We start from the raw sequence: 19425 nt of genomic DNA on the forward strand, positions 1-19425 counted from the left end.
ACGACACAGAAGCAAATCCAAAGCCTTTGCCAGAAGCATTTATTGATTCATAGATTCTTAGAGCGCTTTCAGTTGAATTCAGGATTCTCCTTCACTTACTGTCCCAAAGTGTTGCTGTGCATCTGTGTGTTAAACACCTGTTGCACCCCACCCCAGAGGAGGCTGCATCTCAGCGCTGGGCAAGCCATCCCCGTGCGGCTGTTCTCAGCTGCCCCACCCCAGAGGAGGCTGCATCTCAGCGCTGGGCGAGCCATCCCCGTGCGGCTGTTCCCAGCTGCCCCACCCCAGAGGTGGCTGCATCTCAGTGCTGGGCTAACCATCCCTGTGAAGCGTCGCTGTGCGGCTGTTCGCCAGCTGCCTCCCCAGAGGTGGCTGCATCTCAGTGGCAGGTACAGCGACCTCAACATAAATAATTTGCATAACACTTTGAGACAAAAAGGGGCTTGGTAATATTAGTAAAAAACACGGAGAGTTTTGAAATCAGGCATTAATTTGCAATCTAGACTAAGATCTTCAGCTGGTGGAAATCCATTGCTGGGTCTACGCTGATTGACAGCAGCTGAGGACATCCACCGCCCTAGCGTTTCAACAGCATCTCTGCATTGCAAGCAATCCACAAAGTCAGCTGCTCTGCACAGGGACCTAGGGAAGGGAATTTAGTGCTTGTGCTAAGCTGGGATCCGTTGTGTCTCAGAGCCTGGTGGATTTCCAGAGGGCGACCTGACTCCTTAGAGGGCTTCAGAAATTCGTATCTCAGTCGTAATCTAAAAAAAAAAAAGGGTGGGGGAGAGGTTAAATAAAGCAACCACTTAACTTCCTCTTTGTTTGAGAGTCAAAATTCTGCTATTCCAAAAATACAGGGCTAGTTGGGCCCATGGTCTGAAGTGGGGCCATGGTGGGGGGATACTAGGCCCATTGAGCTGATCTGGGGTGGCGATGGGGGTTGGGGGAACAATACGAGGGTAGATGGGCCCATGGATGGCAGGGTGGAGGCGGGATACCAGGTTAGATGGGCCCATTGATCTGATCTGGGGCAGGGGATACCAATCTGGGACACTGGCCCCTTAGCTCCTTTGGACACAGGCTCTTGGTTCTGCTCTGCCCCACGTACCATCCTGGGGGTTCTCGGAGAATCTCCAGTAGCTGAGGACCTCGCCGATGTTGTCCAGGACTGTCCCATCGGGCAGGCGCAGGTCGTCGGCACTGTTCCCGTTGTAGTTCCCGCAGGCGGCTTTCACCTTCCTGGCAAGCTTCCCATTAATTCTCACCGTCACGTCCCCACTGGTGCTGAAGAGAACCCGCAGTGCCGAGCCCTGGGCCACGGTCACCACATTCCCTGCCCGGCTCACTGACACAGCTCTGGAGGGCCTGGCTGGGAGCCGCACAGGGTGCCCATTCACCTGGAACATACAAATGGAGAGGTCACTGCCAGAGATGCCAGACAGACAAAGAGAGGGGATAGAGAAACACCTCAGACTGAGGATAGAGGGTCTGCGTCGGGTGGGAACAGAGACAGACACTGTAAGTGCCAGGGATGGAGGGATGGATGGACAGACATTGCAGATGGCATGGACACGATAAGTGCAAGAGTTGGATGGATGGATAGACATTGTAGATGGATGGATGGATGGACGGACACTGTAAGTGCTAGGGATGGATGGTTGGATGGATACTCCAGGTACAATAGACAGACGGATGGTTAGATGGATAGACAGATGCTATAAGTGTTATGGATGGATGGACAATAGGTGCTATGGATGGATGGAAGGGTGGCTGGACATTGTAGGTGGCATGGACGGTGATGGGAGATACAACAGATGGTTAGATGGATGGACAGATGCTATAAGTGCAATGGATGGATGGACATTGTACATGGCATGGATGGATGGATGGTGATGGGAGATACAATGGATGGTTAGATGCTATTGACGGATGGATGGATGGACAATGTAGGTGATATGGCAGATGGATGGACAGACACTGTAGGAGCAATAGGCAGACAGACTGACAGGCCCCCAGTGGCACCTCCCCAGCATTCCCCCTTACCAAGACTCTGCCGTTGCGGTTGACCAGGATGGTGAGCTTGTGAAAGTAGACGGTGATGGCCGTGACTCTGGGTGCATGGCACTTTTTGCAGGTCTGGAACTCTACCACCACCCGGAACCAGCTGGGGGCCCTGGTGTCGATGAGCGAGGAGATCTCATAGGTGCCATCCAGGGGCACCTTCCCTGAGACCCCATCGTAAGAGGTGAAGACGTCGCCTCGGGTGACGGTGCAGTTCCCATCCCGTCTCACGCAGCCCCATCGGCCTTGGCTCAGCTCGCAGAGTTCCCCTGCCGGGCACTGGAATGACTGGCACACCACCCCACCTCTTGGGATGCATCTGCACCGCTGCCGGCACCGTGCCGTGAGCACCCTCTCACCTGGCTGCCAGGAGAGACAGACACATGGTTGGACAGAGAGCAGACTCCGGGGTTCTATCTCCAGCTCTGGGAGGTGGGTGGGGGCTGGTGCTTAGAGCGGGGGAGAGGGGGCTGGGAGCAAGGAGTCCTGGGTTCTGGGAGGGGAGTGGGGTCTAGTGGGTTAGACCAGGGGGGCTGGGAGTCAAGACTCCTGGGTTCTAACCCCAGCTCTGGGAATATCCAGAATGAAATGTTACTTCCTTTCTGATTTCATAACAGCAGCTTCAGACTGAAGGATTCCAACGTTAGGGTATTTTGAGCTATCCATCCCCATTCACACCCCTCCATCCATCTATCCATCTCCCCACAGCCCCCTATCTTTCTCTGTTCCCCTCTCACACATCAGTCCTGTGCTGAACCCCTGGTTCCCCAGCTCTGTGTGGGGCAGCCGTGGATTCTCATTTGGTCCTTCTCTGCCTCCAGATGCCTACCGCGCTGGGCTGGCCCTGTCGGGCGAGGGCTCACCTTGTAGTACCTGCCCTTGCGGAAGCAGTGGCAGTGCCGAATGGAGACGCACTCATTGCCGGCCCAGAAATAGCCTTTGTTGCACTGGCACCCTTCAGCGCAGATCTTGGGGCACTTGGTGATGTTGGCCACTCCTTTGCAGCCGCTGGAGCAGGGGTTGGCACAGAGTTTGTAATGGCTGTTGGCTGGGCAGTTCATGGCTAGAGGGGAAGAGAGGGGAATGGAGAGGGTTAGTGCATAGAGGAGGGATGGGGAGGGAATGGAGGGAGAAGGGGTTTTATAAGAGTGTCCTCTTTCTGCTACTCTTGGATGAATGGGTGGATGAATGGACAGATACTGCTGATGGATGGAAGGATGGAGGAGGGGATGGACGGAGATACTGAGGATGGATGGATGGAGGAAAGGAGCAGTGGAGATATTGCAGATGGATGGATGGGGATACTGCTAGATGGATGAGGAAGGGATGAATGGATGGACAGAGATGCTGATGGATGGATGGAGGAAGGGATGAATGGATGGATAGAGATACTGCTCATGGATGGATGAAGGGATGGATAGCTAAACAGAGATACTGCTGATGAAGGAATGACAGAGATACTGTAGATTGACGGATAGATGGACAGACAGACATACTAGGATGGATGGAAGAAGGGATGGGTGGATGGATGGACAGAGATTCTGCTGATGTATGGATGGAGATACTGTGGATGGATGGATGCGTGGATGCAGCAGATACTGCTGACGGATGGATGGAGGGATGAATGGATGGACAGATACTGTGGATAGATGGATGGATAGTTAGAGACTGCAGATGGATGGATGGAGGTATGGATGGGTGGACAGCTACTGTGGATGGATGGTTGGATGGACAGAGATATTGCAAATAAAGGGATAGATGGATGAATTGGTGGATAGATGGAAAGAAAGCTATTGTGGGTGGCTAGCTGGATGTATACTGCAAACGCATACAAGTATGAGGAGAGAGATATCATGGATGGTGGAATAGATACTGTGAACGGATGGGTGGATAAATACTGTATGGAAGGATCTGTGGAGAGATAGATCCTGAGCAGGGATGGAGGGACTGAGAGAGAGATTTCAAACAGATGGATGGATGAATGTGGAGGGAAGGATACTGAGGAAGGACGGATGGACAGTTGGGTATAGATATAGATATTGTAAGTAGATGAATGCTGTGGATGGAGTGGAAGGAGAGAGAAATAGATTCTGAAGAGAGGTGGATGCTGTGAATGGATGGACCAAGAAAGAAGTGGATGGAGGGACGCAGAGACAAGCTGTGACGAAGTTGGGAATTTTTGTCGTGTTTTACATGACTAGTGTGCGTGCACCTCAGTTTCCCTGAGTGCTGCATGTTTAACAAGGTGGTGGGAGAGAGTTTGTTGTTGCAGAGGACCAGGTGTGACCTCGCCTATCAGCCGGGACCCCCAGACAATGGCCTGGAGATGGGAAACCCTAACAACTGGTGACCTGGTGACTAAGAGGCCCACCCCAGCTTGGCAGTCAGCCAGTTCAGGCCAGTGGGAGGACAAAGGGCTGAGGAGAGAGGACCCCGGTGACCTGACCAACCAGTTCCAGCCAGAGGGGAACAAAGAACTGAAGAGAGAGGGACCCAACGACCTGTTTACCTGGACAGAAGACAAAGGACGGGGAGGAGCTGTTGGGGCTGGTGATATCCAATGCCTAGCTGGACTGGAAAGAGAGCAGGCAGAGCCTACTTGGATGCAGGAGAGACTTAGATGTACTGTGCTGAGGGAGGCCAGGCCTGAGGGCCCTGAGAGTTTCCTGTGCTGTGTTCAGACACTCAATAAACCCTCCTGTTTTACGCTGGCTGAGAGTCGCTCCGGTCTAGAGAACAGGGTTGCATTATTCCCTCTGGGAGTGGAGGCCCCGGGGGTCCAGAGCGAGTGGGCTTCCTGAGGGGGCCAATGGCAAGAAACAGGCGTGCTATGGCTCAGAGAGGTGCGGTTCCAGGAGGTGGAGGGGCTTAACCCCCGAGAGAGAGTGGACCCCCGAAAAGGGCATTGCAATGAAGGGGGTTTCCCCGAGGGACCGTACGGGGCCAAGAGTGGGCACGACCTGTGAGTCTGTGACACAAGCAGAGGGATATCGAGGAGGGATGGATTGGGTTTCAGCCATGGGCAACACTTACGGCAGAACTTCTTGGTCCTCCAGGGCTTGATCTTGACACCAGCGGCCTGGCAGGCAGTGACGTAGCTGTGGATGGACCTGCACATCAGCTGCCGGTTCCCCCCAGCTTTACACAAGTCGTGCACGCAGTTGTTGAAGAAGACGGTGGGGTTGAGGGTGGAGTAGCAGGCACTGAAGGGTCCATAGGGTGCCCGGATGATGCCGCAGTAGTTGTTGTGGACGTAGCTCGCCTTCCGGGACTCCTGGCAGGCGGGGCAGACCAGGCTGGCACAGCCATGGTCACACACCGCCCCGGGGACTTTCACCCTCCAGGAGACACCCAAGTCCCGCAGGTCTCGGGCCAGGTGGCCGTTGGGCCGCAGGAGATCGTCGTGTGGTTTGCCATTGTAGTTGCCACACAGGCCGCAGGTCTGGCTACGGTAGCTCTTGGGCACAGTGATGGCCAAATAGTAGTTCAGGTCAAAGGAGATGTGCAGGCCAAATTTGGTGTGCAACACCACATTGGCACCATGGTAGTAAACACGCACCAAGCCACTCTCCAGCTGGAAGGGAAGGTAGTAGGAGATGCCGTCCACCTGGGGCAGGGGAGGGGAGAGAGTGGGTTTAATAGGAACTGTGGCATTTACTGTGTAAGGCAGCTACTGCCTATGATAGGCCCCCTTACATATCCTTCCATCCATCCCATTCCCATTCCCCTTGTCCATCCATCCATCCATCTTTTCCGTCCATTCACACCCCCCTTGGCTGTCCAGCCATCTACCTTCTCCATCCCATCCCCCTCGTCCGTCCACCCATCCACCTTATCCATCTTGCCACCAATTCACCCACTCACCTTATCCATCCATCCACACACACTCCCTTCCTTCCATCCACCAGTATCCACCCACCCAATGAGCTGTATCGATTCATCCACTAATATCCATTTATGCATCTCTTTATCCACCCATTAATCCACCTATTCACCAGTCTAGTATCTATCTCTCCACCCTTCTCTCTCTGCATCCCCTTATCCTTCCATCTATCACCCTCCTGCATCCCTCCACCCCTCTTCCCCATCCCGCCTTTCCCCCATGCCCTGCCACCTTTGGCAGCCAATCAGAGACAGAGGCTCCCCAAGAGCCCTGTGTGCGCTCTTACCAGGACAACGCCGTTCCTGTTCCGCACTAATGTGAATGTGCGTCTGTAGACGATGATGGACACAGTGTTGGTGACAGCAGCCTTGCTCCTGCCCAGCCGTTCATTCTTCACGTGGATGGCAAAGGAGGGCAGGTAGCCCTTTCGGACACAGCTCTTGGCAAGGACGTAGGTGCAGTTGCCTTGAAAATCGAAGGGGAAGCCGTCGAAGGTCAGGTAGTGGGGGTCACCGGCGGCATGGCATGTGCCAGTCCTGGGCACCACTGGGTGGCACTTCTGTATGCCGTCCACTACCCGGCACTCCTCGTTGGGGCCGCAGGAGAAATGGTGGCATTCCACGATCCCTCCGGCCTGGCATGAACACTTCTGCTTGCAGAAGCCGTTGGGGTAGAAGGTCTCGCCCGGCTTGTAGTAGAAGCCCCGGTGGACGCAGCCGCACTGGGAGAGGGGGACGCACTGATCACCGCTCAGCACAAAGCCTTCGTCGCACACGCAGCCCTCCCGGCACTTGCTGGGACAGCGGGTCGGGACGTAGAGACTGCGGCAGGTGGCCGGACAGCTGCTGGAGCACATCTCGTAGTGGCTGTTCTGGGGGCAGGGTGGCCCTACGAGGAACATCAGAGGGATGTGGATGTCCCAGCTTCCTAGTGCTGACCCTGACCCCTATTCCCGTGATCCTCTCCCCATCTCCTCTATGCTCCCAAACCCTCTTCCCCTCTTTTCCATCCCCCAACAACCCATCCCCTCCTCCCACATGTCCCTGCCCCTCTCCCACCCAACCAGAGACTGGAGAGAGGACCTGCCCCTTGGATCCCACCCCATCCCTGGACGGCTGGGACCGTGGAAGTGTCACCAGCTGGCTTGTCCGTGGGAATGTATTTATACAGAGTGCCCAGTGGGAATCAAACCTGGGACCCTTGGATCTAAAAGCACGAGCCCCAGGGGTGGGGGAAGAGATGACACACCATGCAGTGGGCACACTCACGGCAGAATTTATTGGTCCTCCACTCATAGACCTTGATACCATCTGCTTGGCAGGCTGCAGCGTAGCAGGCGAGGATGTGGCAGACCACAGTCTGGTTGTCCTTGTGGGAACAGCGGTCGAAGATGCAGTCTTTGAAGTACCCCTCTGGGTTCACCTTGTTGTGGCACTTCTTGAATGGGCCATCCCTGGCCAGGAGGAGCCCGCACTCTTTCTTGCCCTTTCTATGCTGCTTCTCCACCCTCGCTATGTCCATGCAGTCTTCCTTCTCCATCTCCATGCAGCCTGGGATGTCCCGGACCTTCCAGCTCCTCCCAAAGTCCGATGGGGTGGGCGCCGGCAGCAGGTTGCTCATGGTCATGTCATTGGCATCTTCCCCATCAAAATTGCCACACAGGCCACACACTGAGCGGCCATAGGTGGCTGGCACCTTCACCCGGATGTGGTTCTGGCCATCAAAGGTCACTGTTAGGCCAAAGGCCGTCTTCACTACTATGTCCCAGCCCCGGTGGTAGGCCGAGATCTTGTCATAGTCGATATTGTAGGGGAGGTTGATCTGCAGGCCGTTCAGCTGTGGAGGGTAGCAGTGGGATATGAGGGGAGAGAGAATACTGCAGGATTAAAATTGATCTCTGGCCATGGAAACGTCTTTAGCCCAGGAGAAAACACCCATCGGTGTCTAGGTGAGTACAGATCCCGCTCAGTGGGGACAGGATCAAGACTGGAACATCTTGTACATCTTTGACTCACAGAGCCTAATCCAGAGTCCTAAGTATTTAGTCAGTAGTTTTTATTAATTACTCATGATTCATTCCTTACTCAGGAGTTACTCATTCCCTACTCACTACCTACTTATTCCTTACCCCTTAGTAACTAAGGGGTGGGCAAACTTTTGGCCTGAGGGCCACATCTGGGTATGGAAATTGTATGGCGGGCATGAATGCTCATGAAATTAACAATTCATGTTCAAACAAGGACATAAGAACATAAGAACGGCCCTACTGGGTCAGACCAAAGGTCCATCTAGCCCAGAATCCTGTCTTCTGACAGTGGCCAGTGCCAGGTGTCCCAGAGGGAATGAACAGAACAGGTAATCATCAAGTGATCCATCCCCTATCGCTCATTCCCAGCTTCTGGCAAACAGAGGCTAGGGACACCATCCCTGCCCATCCTGGCTGATAGCCATTGATGGACCTATCCTCCATGAATTTATCTAGTTCTTTTTTGAACCCTGTTATGGTCTTGGTCTTCACAACATTCTCTGGCAAGGAGTTCCACAGATTGACTGGGTGTTGTGTGAAGAAATACTTCCTTTTATTTGTTTTAAACCTGCTGCCTATTAATTTCATTTGGTGACCCATAGTTCTTGTGTTATGAGAAGTAGTAAACCACACTTCCTTATCTTAACAACACAAGTTTGTTTCAAAATCAACACTATTAAAATAATTCTGTTGAACAATGCGCTGTTAGAAAATTACATTACTGAGCTGTTTGTTGATTACTCACTCCTTACTCAGTAGTTACTCATTACCTACTAAGAAGTTATAACTTCCTTGCTCCTTACTCAGTATTTGTGCCTTATGCTTTCCTTACTCAGTATTCACTACTTACTAAGAAGTTATGCCTTCATCAATGTTTATGCCTTACTTTGTAGTTACTCACCTCTTACTCTGTAGTTACTACTTCCTTTCTCCTTATTCAGTACTTACTCATTCTTTCTCAGTATTTACTTGCTATTTACTCATTCATTATTCATGACTTACTCATTCCCCACTAGTTGCTCAGTAGTAAATTCATTTCTTGATCCTTATTTATTCACTTGCTCACTCCTTACTCAACACCTGTTCCTTATTTAGTAGCTACTCATTACATATTCCTTACCCACTACTTATTCAATACTTATTAGCTACTCGCTAATAACGCCTTACTCATTCCTTACTCAGTAGTTTCTCTTTACTCATTCTTTATTCTGTATTTACTCACTCTTTACTGGGTAGTACTCCTTGATGTCAAAAGAAGGTGCCTGCATCTGTGCAGCTGCATGCAGCGACTGTGCACTTGCCCTGCAATGACTGCTGACTTACCCTGCAGTGACTGCACACTTACCCGGACCTTTCCGTGGATAATGACAAGCTTCACTCCGTAGACCTGGATCTCTACCACCTTGGTGCCAGAGCCATTCTTGCTGCCCTTCCTCTGGTACTGCACCAGGACCTGGAACTTCACCAGCTTGGAGTTCTTGTGGCACAAGCCAGCCAGGAGGTAGACACAAGTGCCGCGGAAGTCGTAGTGCAGCCCGTCGAAGGTGATGTAGTGCGACTCCCCCAGGGCGGAGCAGGTTCCGTAGCGGGTGGGGTAGCAGCTCCGGATGCCGTTGGCCACCCGGCACTCCTCACCCTCCTGGCACCGGGAGATCTGGCAGGTGACCTTCCTGCTGTGCAGGTTGCACTGGCACTTCTGCCGGCATGTCTTATCCCCCCAGAAATGCTCTCCGGGGGCGTAGAGACGCCCCTTGTGGATGCAGCCGCAGCGCCCCTTGGGGATGCACTGACCCCCGTCCAGCATGTAGCCCTGCTTGCACTGGCAGGTCTCCATGCAGGGCAAGCGGCACTTGTCCAGGGATGCAAAGTCGTTACACGTGGAAGGGCAGGCGGAGCCACAGAGCTGGTACTGGCTGTTCTCTGGGCAGGGCAGAGCTGTCAAAGGGACAGGACACCAGTGTCAGTGGTTACTGCTCCCTAACAAAGCCATGGCCACTGGAGTCTCTGCTGCATTATACGGGTGCCCCGGGGTCTCCTTCTGCTGTGCAAACACAGGCCTGGGCCTCCTGTGCTAAAGTGGAATCGCTCTCTGTTGACTGCAGTATGGGGGGTATGACACACAGCTGTTCAAATCTGATTCCATCCAGCAGTGGGTGCGGGCACACACACACACACACACACACACACACACACACACACACACACACACACACACACACACACCAGATGCAACACATCCTGCGGGAGGTGGTAGTTATTACACATGCACACTGCAGACAGTATATTCATCCATCCAACCAGTTACAGTCCATCTCCATCCACAGCATACATCTAACCGCCCTTCTGCAATATCTATCCATCCATCTTCCATCTGTCTCCATCTCTCCATCCATCTGCGGTATCTATCATCCAGTCTATCCAGGTATCTTCCATTTGTCTCTATCTATGTGTTCACCTCTCCATCCATCCATGGTATCCACCCATCCATCTAATAGATGTGTCTGTCCATATATGCATCTACTCTGTCTATCCACCCTTCTACAGGACCTATACCTATCCTTCCATCCAGACATTAACACCACATTCCATCATATTGGGACCCAGAGCCCCATGCTGGTGGAAAGCCAACAAAATGCACCCATTGGACAGAACACCCATGTCCTCAGCCCTTCCCCACACTCCCAGCACTCAATGATATGGCTGCCCATGGCCCCAGGGCCGGTGGAAGGATGTTTCGCGCCCTAGGCGAAACTTCCACCTTGTGCCCCCCCTGTCCCCGAGCCCCCGCCCTGAGGCGCCCTCCCCTGCGGCAGCTCCCCCCTCCGCCCTGAGGCGCCCCCCCTGCGGCAGCTCCCCACCCCCCCCACCCTGAGGCACCCCCCCCCCCCGCCCTAGCTCACCCCTGCCCCGCCTCCTCCCCGAGCACGCCGTCACTGCTTCACTTCTCCCGCCTCCCAGGCTTGCGGCGCCAATCAGCTTAGGCGCCTCCTCCCCGAGCACGCCGTCGCTGCTTCATTTCTCCCGCCTCCCAGGCTTGCGGCGCCAATCAGCTTAGGCGCCGCAAGCCTGGGGGGCGGGAGAAGTGAAGCAGCCATGGTGTGCTCGGGGAGGAGGCGGGGCAGGGGTGAGCTGGGGCGGGGAGTTCCCCTGCGTGCCGCCCCCCCCCCCCCTTGCTGCAGGCGGCCCTCCCCGCGCTCCACTGCCCCAGCTCCCTCCGCCTAAATGCCGGCGGCGACCAGGGCGGCCGAAGATCCGGCCGCCGTGGTCACTGCTGAAGAAAATGGCGCCCCCCAAATCCTAGCGCCTTAGGCAACCGCCTAGGTCGCCTAAATGGTTGCACTGGCCCTGCATGGCCCCATCTCCTCTCATTACTCACGGCAGCCAGCCTGCTTCCTCCAGTCTTTCACCACTGCGCCCTCCCGCTGGCAGGCGTCCGCGTAAGTCTTGAGCGCCCGGCACAGGATCTGCTTGTAGCCATCGTAGGTGCAGAGGTCGGCCACGCAGTCATCCAGGAAGGCTTTGGGGTTGATCAAGGCATGGCAACGCCGGAAGGGGCCATTTTGGGCTGTCTTGGTGATCAGACCACAGTAGGCCTCTCTGCGATAGTGCCTCACCAACTCCGGCGAGCAGCCCCCGCACTTCCCCTTGCAGCCATGCCGGCACTGTCTGTCACCATCCTCCACCTTCCAGCTCTTGCCAAACTCCATGGCATTGGCGGCTGGGTGCCCCGAGGGGGTGAGGAAGTCATCACTGGGGTCCCCATTGTAGTTGCCACACAGGCCACACAGCCGGCCCAGGAAGGCCTTGGTGACTTTGACCACCAGATAGTAGTTCCAGTCGTAATAGACCTTCAGGCCGAACTCGGCCTCCACGACCAGCTGGCCTCCCCGTTGGTGGAGCCAGAGCTTCCCGTCGTGCAGGGAGACAGGCAGGCGGGTCCGCTGGCCATTCACCTGGGGAGGGTTAAGGGAACAGCCTCCATCAGGCTAAATGCCAAACACCAGGCTGAGGGGAAGAGTAGCCTTGTGGCTAAGGACTTGGCTGGGGTCTTTGGAAACCTGAGTTCAAGTCCCACCTGTGCCACTAGGGCTTTCCCTCAGCATTGGCTTGGGAGCTGGGCTAGGCCTCAGCAGTGTTGATTCCTGGCTCTGTCCCTTGTACTAGGGTGGGATTTTTTCCCACCACCCTTTACAAGGGATCTGGATGCCAATTTCCCTTGGGAACCAGGCAGCCTACCCGGCAGAACTCAGCCATAATCTCCCAGTGCCAGATCCTCCTCCACTGGAGCATCTAGGCCCCTCGCAAGCATTAACGGATCTAACTTCACAACCCCTGGGAGGGAGAGCAGGGCCATTATCCACAGAATACAAGGATCAAACAGAGAATCTGTGGCACAGCAGGGAATTGTAAACCAAGATCTCCTACCTTGTATGCTAGCGCTGCAACGGCCTCCCATTCCTGTTCAGCTTGTGAGGTCTTGGGGGCAGGGAGTGTCTCTTGCTGCGAGTCTGGGCAGTGCCTGGCACAACGGGGCCCTGATCTCAGGAGGGGCAGAGACTGCATCCTGCTGTCTGGGCAGTGCCCAGCAAAAAAGGGTGGCCACTGGATGCATCTGATCCAGGGCTGGCTCCAGGCACCAGCTTAACAAGCAGGTGCTTGGGGCGGCCAAGGGAGAGGGGCGGCACCTGTGGCAATTCGGGGGCGGCAGGTCCCTCGCTCCTAGAGGGAGTGAAGGACCTGCCGCTGAACTGCCTCCACCGATGGCGGCTTTTTTTTTTTTTTTTTTGCTTGGGACGGCAGAAATGCTGGAGCCGGCCCTGATCTGATCCACTCTATTATAGTCAGTGGAACCTGATTCTCCACTCACACACAAAGGTGTAACTCCATTAGCTCCAGTGGAGTCACTCCGGATTTACACCGGGTGAGTGAGAAGTGACTTAGCCCCATTGACCCCAATGGCATGGCTGTGGGTTGCACTGAGTTCCTTACCCTGGCGAGCCCATACTCGTATTTGACCATGGTGATGTTGTAGTGGTAGGCCTTGACGGTGACCTGGCTGACGAAGGAGACCCGTGTGTTGCTGCGCTTCTGGCTCTTGGCGATGATGTGGAAGGCAGGGAGCTTGGGCTTATGGCTGCAGGTCTTGACCACAGTGTAGCTGCAGGTGCCGTGGAAGTCGTAGCTGTGCCCGTCAAAGGTGTGGTAGTGGGGGTGGCCTGAGGCCCAGCAGATGGGCTGGGAGCGCAATGCCGGGACGCACTGGGGCCAACCACCTGCCACCTCACACACCATCCCTTTGCTGCACTGGACAGTGTCGCAGGACTTGTGGGTTGGCACGCACTTGGGCCAGCCGTTCACCACCTGGCACAAAGTGCCTGGTTTGCAATACACACCATCACAGGAGGGTTTTTTTGGCACGCACTTGGGCCATCCATTCACCATCTGGCACACGGTACCTGGTTTGCAATGGATGCTGGCACAGGAGGGTTTCCTTGGCACGCACTGGGGCCAACCGTCCACCATCTGACACAAGGTATCCGGTTTGCAGAGGATGGTTTCACAGGAGGGTTTCTTTGGCACACACTGCGGCCAGCCGTTCACAATATGGCACACAGTACCTGGTTTGCAACGGATGCTGTCGCAGGAGAGCTTCTTTGGCACACACAGAGGCCAGCCGTCCACCATCTGGCACATGGTGCCTGGTTTGCAATGCACACTGTCACAGGAGGGTTTCTTTGGCACGCACTTGGGCCAGCCGCCCACCATCCGGCACACGGTACCCGGTTTGCAACGGATGCCATCACAGGAGGGTTTCCTCGGCACGCACTGGGGCCAACCATCTACCATCTGACACAAAGTATCTGGTTTGCAACGGATGTTCTCACAGGAGGGTTTCTTTTGCACGCACTTGGGCCAACCGTCCAGCATCCGGCACATGGTACCTGGTTTGCAACGGATGCCGTCACAGGAAGGTTTCTTTGGCATGCACTTGGGCCAGCCATCCACCATCTGGCACACGGTGCCCGGTTTGCAGGCAGTTTCAGCACAAGACGGCGGAGACAATGGGGCAGCTCTGAAAAATCGCATACACTTGGGCCAGCCATCGATGGCCTTACACACAGTACCTTCCTTGCAATGTACTCCCTCGCAGGCTGGTGGGGTGTGCACACACTCTGGCTGGCCATTCACCAGTTTGCACACAGTGCCCTGTTTGCACTTGAAGTGGTGGCAGGATGGCACTGGGACACAACTGGGCCAGCCGTGAACGATCTCGCACACAGTCCCCGGTGGGCACTGGAAATTCAGGCAGGATGGTGGCACGGGAACACACCTGGGGCCATCCTTCCCCATCTCGCACATGGTCCCTTCTTGGCACAAAAAGGCAGCACATGATGAAGGCGGGGAGGAGACACACATGGGCCAGCCTTGAAGCATCTCACACACCATGCCCTCTTTACAATGGGTGTTCTGACAGGACGGCACAGGGAGGCAGTTGGGCCAGCCGTTTACCATCTTGCACGCTGTTCCTTCTTTGCACTGGATTTCTTTGCAGGATGGTGGGATGTGGACACACTTGGGCCAACCATCGTCAAGCTTGCACACAGTCCCCTCTTTGCAGCGGGTGTTCTGGCAGGATGGCACAGGGACACACTTGGGCCAGCCACCTTCCTCCTGGCAGAGGGTCCCCTCTTTGCAATGGGTATTCTGGCAGGATGGTACAGAGACACATTTTGGCCAACCATCTTCAACCTTGCACACAGTCCCCTTTTTGCACTGTGTGTTCTGGCAGGACGGCACAGGGACACACCTAGGCGAGCCATCTACTATGCTGCAAAAAGTCCCCTTTTCGCACTGGGTGTTCTGGCACGATGGCACAGGGACACACCTGGGCCAGCCATCTGTATCTTTGCACACTGTGCCCTTTTTGCAGTGGGTGTTTTGGCAGGATGGCACAGGGATACACTTGGGCCAGCCGTCTACCACCTGGCACATGGTTCCCTTTTTGCACTGGATGTTCTGGCAAGATGGCACAGGGACACACCTGGGCCAGCCATCTACTATGCTGCAAAAAGTCCCTTTTTTGCAGTGGGTGTTCTGGCAGGATGGCACAGGGACGCACTTGGGCCAGCCGTCGATCATTTGGCACACAGTGCCCTTTTTGCATTGGGTATTCTGGCAGGATGGCATGGGGACACACCTAGGTGAGCCATCTACTATGCTGCAAAAAGTCCCCTTTTTGCAGTGGGTGCTCTGGCAGGATGGCACAGGGACACACCTGGGCCAGCCATCTGTATCTTTGCACACTGTGCCCTTTTTGCAATGGGTGTTATGGCAGGATGGCACAGGGACGCACTTGGGCCAGCCATCTATATCTTTGCACACTGTGCCCTTTTTGCAGTGGGTGTTATGGCAGGATGGCACAGGGATGCACTTGGGCCAGCCATCTTTATCTTTGCACACTGTGCCCTTTTTGCAATGGGTGTTATGGCAGGATGGCACAGGGATGCACTTGGGCCAGCCATCTATATCTTTGCAAACTGTGCCCTTTTTGCAGTGGGTGTTATGGCAGGATGGCACAGGGACGCACTTGGGCCAGCCATCTATATCTTTGCAAACTGTGCCCTTTTTGCAGTGGGTGTTATGGCAGGATGGCACAGGGACGCACTTGGGCCAGCCATCTATATCTTTGCACACTGTGCCCTTTTTGCAGTGGGTGTTCTGGCAGGATGGCACAGGGACGCACTTGGGCCAGCCATCTATATCTTTGCAAACTGTGCCCTTTTTGCAGTGGGTGTTATGGCAGGATGGCACAGGGACGCACTTGGGCCAGCCATCTATATCTTTGCAAACTGTGCCCTTTTTGCAGTGGGTGTTATGGCAGGATGGCACAGGGACGCACTTGGGCCAGCCATCTATATCTTTGCAAACTGTGCCCTTTTTGCAGTGGGTGTTCTGGCAGGATGGCACAGGGACGCACTTGGGCCAGCCATCTGTATCTTTGCACACTGTGCCCTTTTTGCAATGGGTGTTATGGCAGGACGGCACAGGGACGCACTTGGGCCAGCCATCTATATCTTTGCACACTGTGCCCTTTTTGCAATGGGTATTATGGCAGGATGGCACAGGGACGCACTTGGGCCAGCCATCTGTATCTTTGCACACTGTGCCCTTTTTGCAATGGGTATTATGGCAGGATGGCACAGGGACGCACTTGGGCCAGCCATCTGTATCTTTGCACACTGTGCCCTTTTTGCAATGGGTGTTATGGCAGGATGGCATGGGGACACACCTAGGCGAGCCATCTACTATGCTGCAAAAAGTCCCCTTTTCGCACTGGGTGTTCTGGCAGGATGGCACAGGGACGCACTTGGGCCAGCCATCTATATCTTTGCACACTGTGCCCTTTTTGCAGTGGGTGTTATGGCAGGATGGCACAGGGATACACTTGGGCCAGCCATCTACGACCTGGCACACGGTCCCCTTTTTGCAGTGGGTGTTCTGACAGGATGGCACAGGGATGCACTTGGGCCAGCCATTTATGATTTGGCACATGGTACCCTTTTTGCAATGAGTGTTATGGCAGGATGGCACAGGGACACACTTGGGCCAGCCATCTATGACCTGGCACACGGTGCCCTCTTTGCAGAGTGTGTCATGGCAGGATGGGACAGGGATGCACTTGGGCCAGCCATATATCATGTGGCATACAGTTCCCTTTTTGCAGTGGGTGTTCTGGCAGGATGGCACAGGGACGCACTTGGGCCAGCCATCTATATCTTTGCACACTGTGCCCTTTTTGCAATGGGTGTTCTGGCAGGATGGCACAGGGACGCACTTGGGCCAGCCATCTTTATCTTTGCACACTGTGCCCTTTTTGCAATGGGTGTTATGGCAGGATGGCACAGGGACGCACTTGGGCCAGCCATCTATATCTTTGCACACTGTGCCCTTTTTGCAGTGGGTGTTCTGGCAGGATGGCACAGGGATGCACTTGGGCCAGCCGTCTATGACCTGGCACATGGTCCCCTCCTTGCAGTGGGTGTTCTGGCAGGATGGCACAGGGACACACTTGGGCCAGCCGTCTATGACCTGGCACACAGTTCCCTTTTTGCAGTGGGTATTCTGGCAGGATGGCACAGGGATGCACTTGGGCCAGCCATCTACGACCTGGCACACAGTTCCCTTTTTGCAGTGAGTGTTCTGGCAGGATGGCACAGGGACACACTTGGGCCAGCCATCTATGACCTGGCACATGGTCCCCTCCTTGCAGTGGGTATTCTGGCAGGTCGGCACAGGGATGCACTTGGGCCAGCCGTCTATGACCTGGCACATGGTCCCTTTTTTGCAGTGGGTGTTCTGGCAGGATGGCACGGGAACACATTTAGGCCAGCCATCTATGATATTGCACACTGTCCCCTCCTTGCAATGGGTGTTCTGGCAGGATGGTACAGGGATGCACTTGGGCCCACTGTCTGCCATCTGGCAAAAGGTCCCATCCTTGCAATGGGTGTTCTGGCAGGATGGCACAGGGACACAGCTGGGCCAGCCATTCTGAAGTTTGCACACAGTCCCCTTTTTGCATTTGATGTGATCGCAGGACGGCGGGCTGGGGACGCACCTGGGCCAGCCGTGTACAATATTGCAAGTAGTCCCTTCTTTGCAGTACACTGAGTTGCAGGTTCGAAAGTCAGGGATGCAATCTGGCTCTCCATTCTTGTCGATGCACTGGTGCCCCCTTCGGCACTGCACCCCACTGCAGGGATCTGGGTGCTTGGGATGCTCGGGACTAGCAGCTGAGGAAGAAAAATACACACAATTCATTGAAAAGGCCACCGTGGAAGAATCACTCATGCTCATGGCAAGACCTGCCACTTGGGTGGTATCTAGCGGGAGCTGGAAACGAAGCTGGTTTCTGCAAACAGCAGTGTGAGACAGGACGGCACAGGTACCCACCTGGGCCAGTCATCTATGGCATTGCACATAGGCAGCCTGCATCTGTCCCCATTATTTGACTCTAATTAAGCCTGCGTCACGGAGGTCATGGGAGCATGGGTGGCACATCTAATAAGCAGGGGAAGGCTGTGCCTCCACAAACACCCCCGCGTGGCCCTTCTTGCTGTTTGTTGGCCCCAGCCCAGGCAGGCTGCTCCTCTTCCAGGAAGGGAAGCCTGCTGGGGCTGGGACTTGGGCGGCTGGGACTTGGAGTAGCTGGGACTGCCCAGTGCTGGGAGGGCCCCTGGCCCAGGGGCTGCGTCGCCCAGTGTTCCAGGGCTGGGGGGGGGGGGGGGGACACATGCCACCCGCCTGCCCAGTGCTCCGCGGCTGGGGGCTGCGCGGTGTCTGGTGCTCTGAGGCTGGGGGGGTGGGCCGCCGGCCCGGTGCTTTGGGGTTGGGGGAGGTGCATGCCCGCCCAGCATTCCGGGGCTGGGGGCCACCTGCCTGTCCGGTGATCCAGGGCTCGGGGCTGCAGGGGGTGTGTCTGGGCTTGGGGGGGAAGGAGGAGGGAGAGACGGGGCCTCAGGTGGGAAGGGGTGGGCTAGGCCGGGGGCTAGCCTCCCCAAGCCACTGGTTCACCCACCGCCCATGCACGCAAGTCATGGATTTCGTGACTTTCCGTGACCTCTGTGACTTCTGGCTGGCTAAGGGGCTGCCTGAGCCGGGCAACCTCTGGGCCAGCAGCAACAGCAGTTTGGGTGTGGGAGGGGGCTCAGGGCTGGGGCAGGGTGTTGGGGTGCAAGGCAGCACTTACCTGGGGGGGGGGGGGGAAGAAGCTCCCCGGCTCCCACCGGCATGTCCCTGCAGCTCCTAGGCGGAGGAGCCAGAGGACTTTGCGCACTGCCCACGCCCGCAAGTGCTGCCCCCGCAGCTCCCATTGGCTGCGGTTCCCGGCTAATGGGAGCTACGGAACTGGCGCTTGTGGTGGGAGCAGCATGCAGAACCCCCCTGGCTTCCCCTCCCCCGAGGAGCATCAGGGACATCAGTGGGAGCCAGGAAGTTCTCCCCCTCAGGTAAGCATTGCCCCCACCCCAACACCCTGCCCCAGCCCTGAGCCCCCTCTCCTCCCAGCACCTGTGGGGGTCCTGGGTTGTGTGCCACTGCCCGTCCCCCACCAGCACCAGTGGGGGTCCCGGGTCACGTGCTGCCGCCTGCCTCCCCCCAGCACCAGCGGGGGTCCCGGGCCACCCCTGCCCAGCACCCGAGGCCCCCTGGCCCAAGTTTTATTTAGGGGTATATAGTAAAAGTCATGGACAGGTCATGGGTTGTGAATTTTTGTTTACTGCCCGTGACCTGTCCATGATTTGTACTAAAAATACCCATGACTAAAATGCAGCCTTAACTCCAATATGTAATACATCAAGGGGGTAAATGTCTGGGAGGGGGAAGATCTATGAAACTGAAGGAGAACATTGGCACAAAAACCAGTGTGGAGAAACTGGCCATGGCTGGAAAT

The 19425-nt window shown here is 55.6% G+C and overlaps 1 protein-coding gene across 1 annotated transcript; it reads right to left on the bottom strand.

The window, feature by feature from the left end:
- Positions 1-753: 753 nt before the first annotated feature.
- Positions 754-17831, bottom strand: LOC135892556 (zonadhesin-like). The gene is made up of 11 exons (XM_065420357.1): positions 13635-17831; positions 12963-13556; positions 11350-11926; positions 9319-9908; positions 7216-7783; positions 6234-6835; positions 5098-5671; positions 2928-3127; positions 2047-2427; positions 1112-1400; positions 754-764 (listed from the first exon to the last, which is right to left on the bottom strand). Exons 1-11 carry the CDS (start codon positions 17829-17831, stop codon positions 754-756), a joined length of 8583 nt encoding a protein of 2860 aa, XP_065276429.1.
- Between the last annotated feature and the right edge of the window lie 1594 nt (positions 17832-19425).

This window comes from Emys orbicularis, chromosome 20 (genome assembly GCF_028017835.1).
Source record: "Emys orbicularis isolate rEmyOrb1 chromosome 20, rEmyOrb1.hap1, whole genome shotgun sequence".
NCBI classification, from domain to species: domain Eukaryota; kingdom Metazoa; phylum Chordata; order Testudines; family Emydidae; genus Emys; species Emys orbicularis.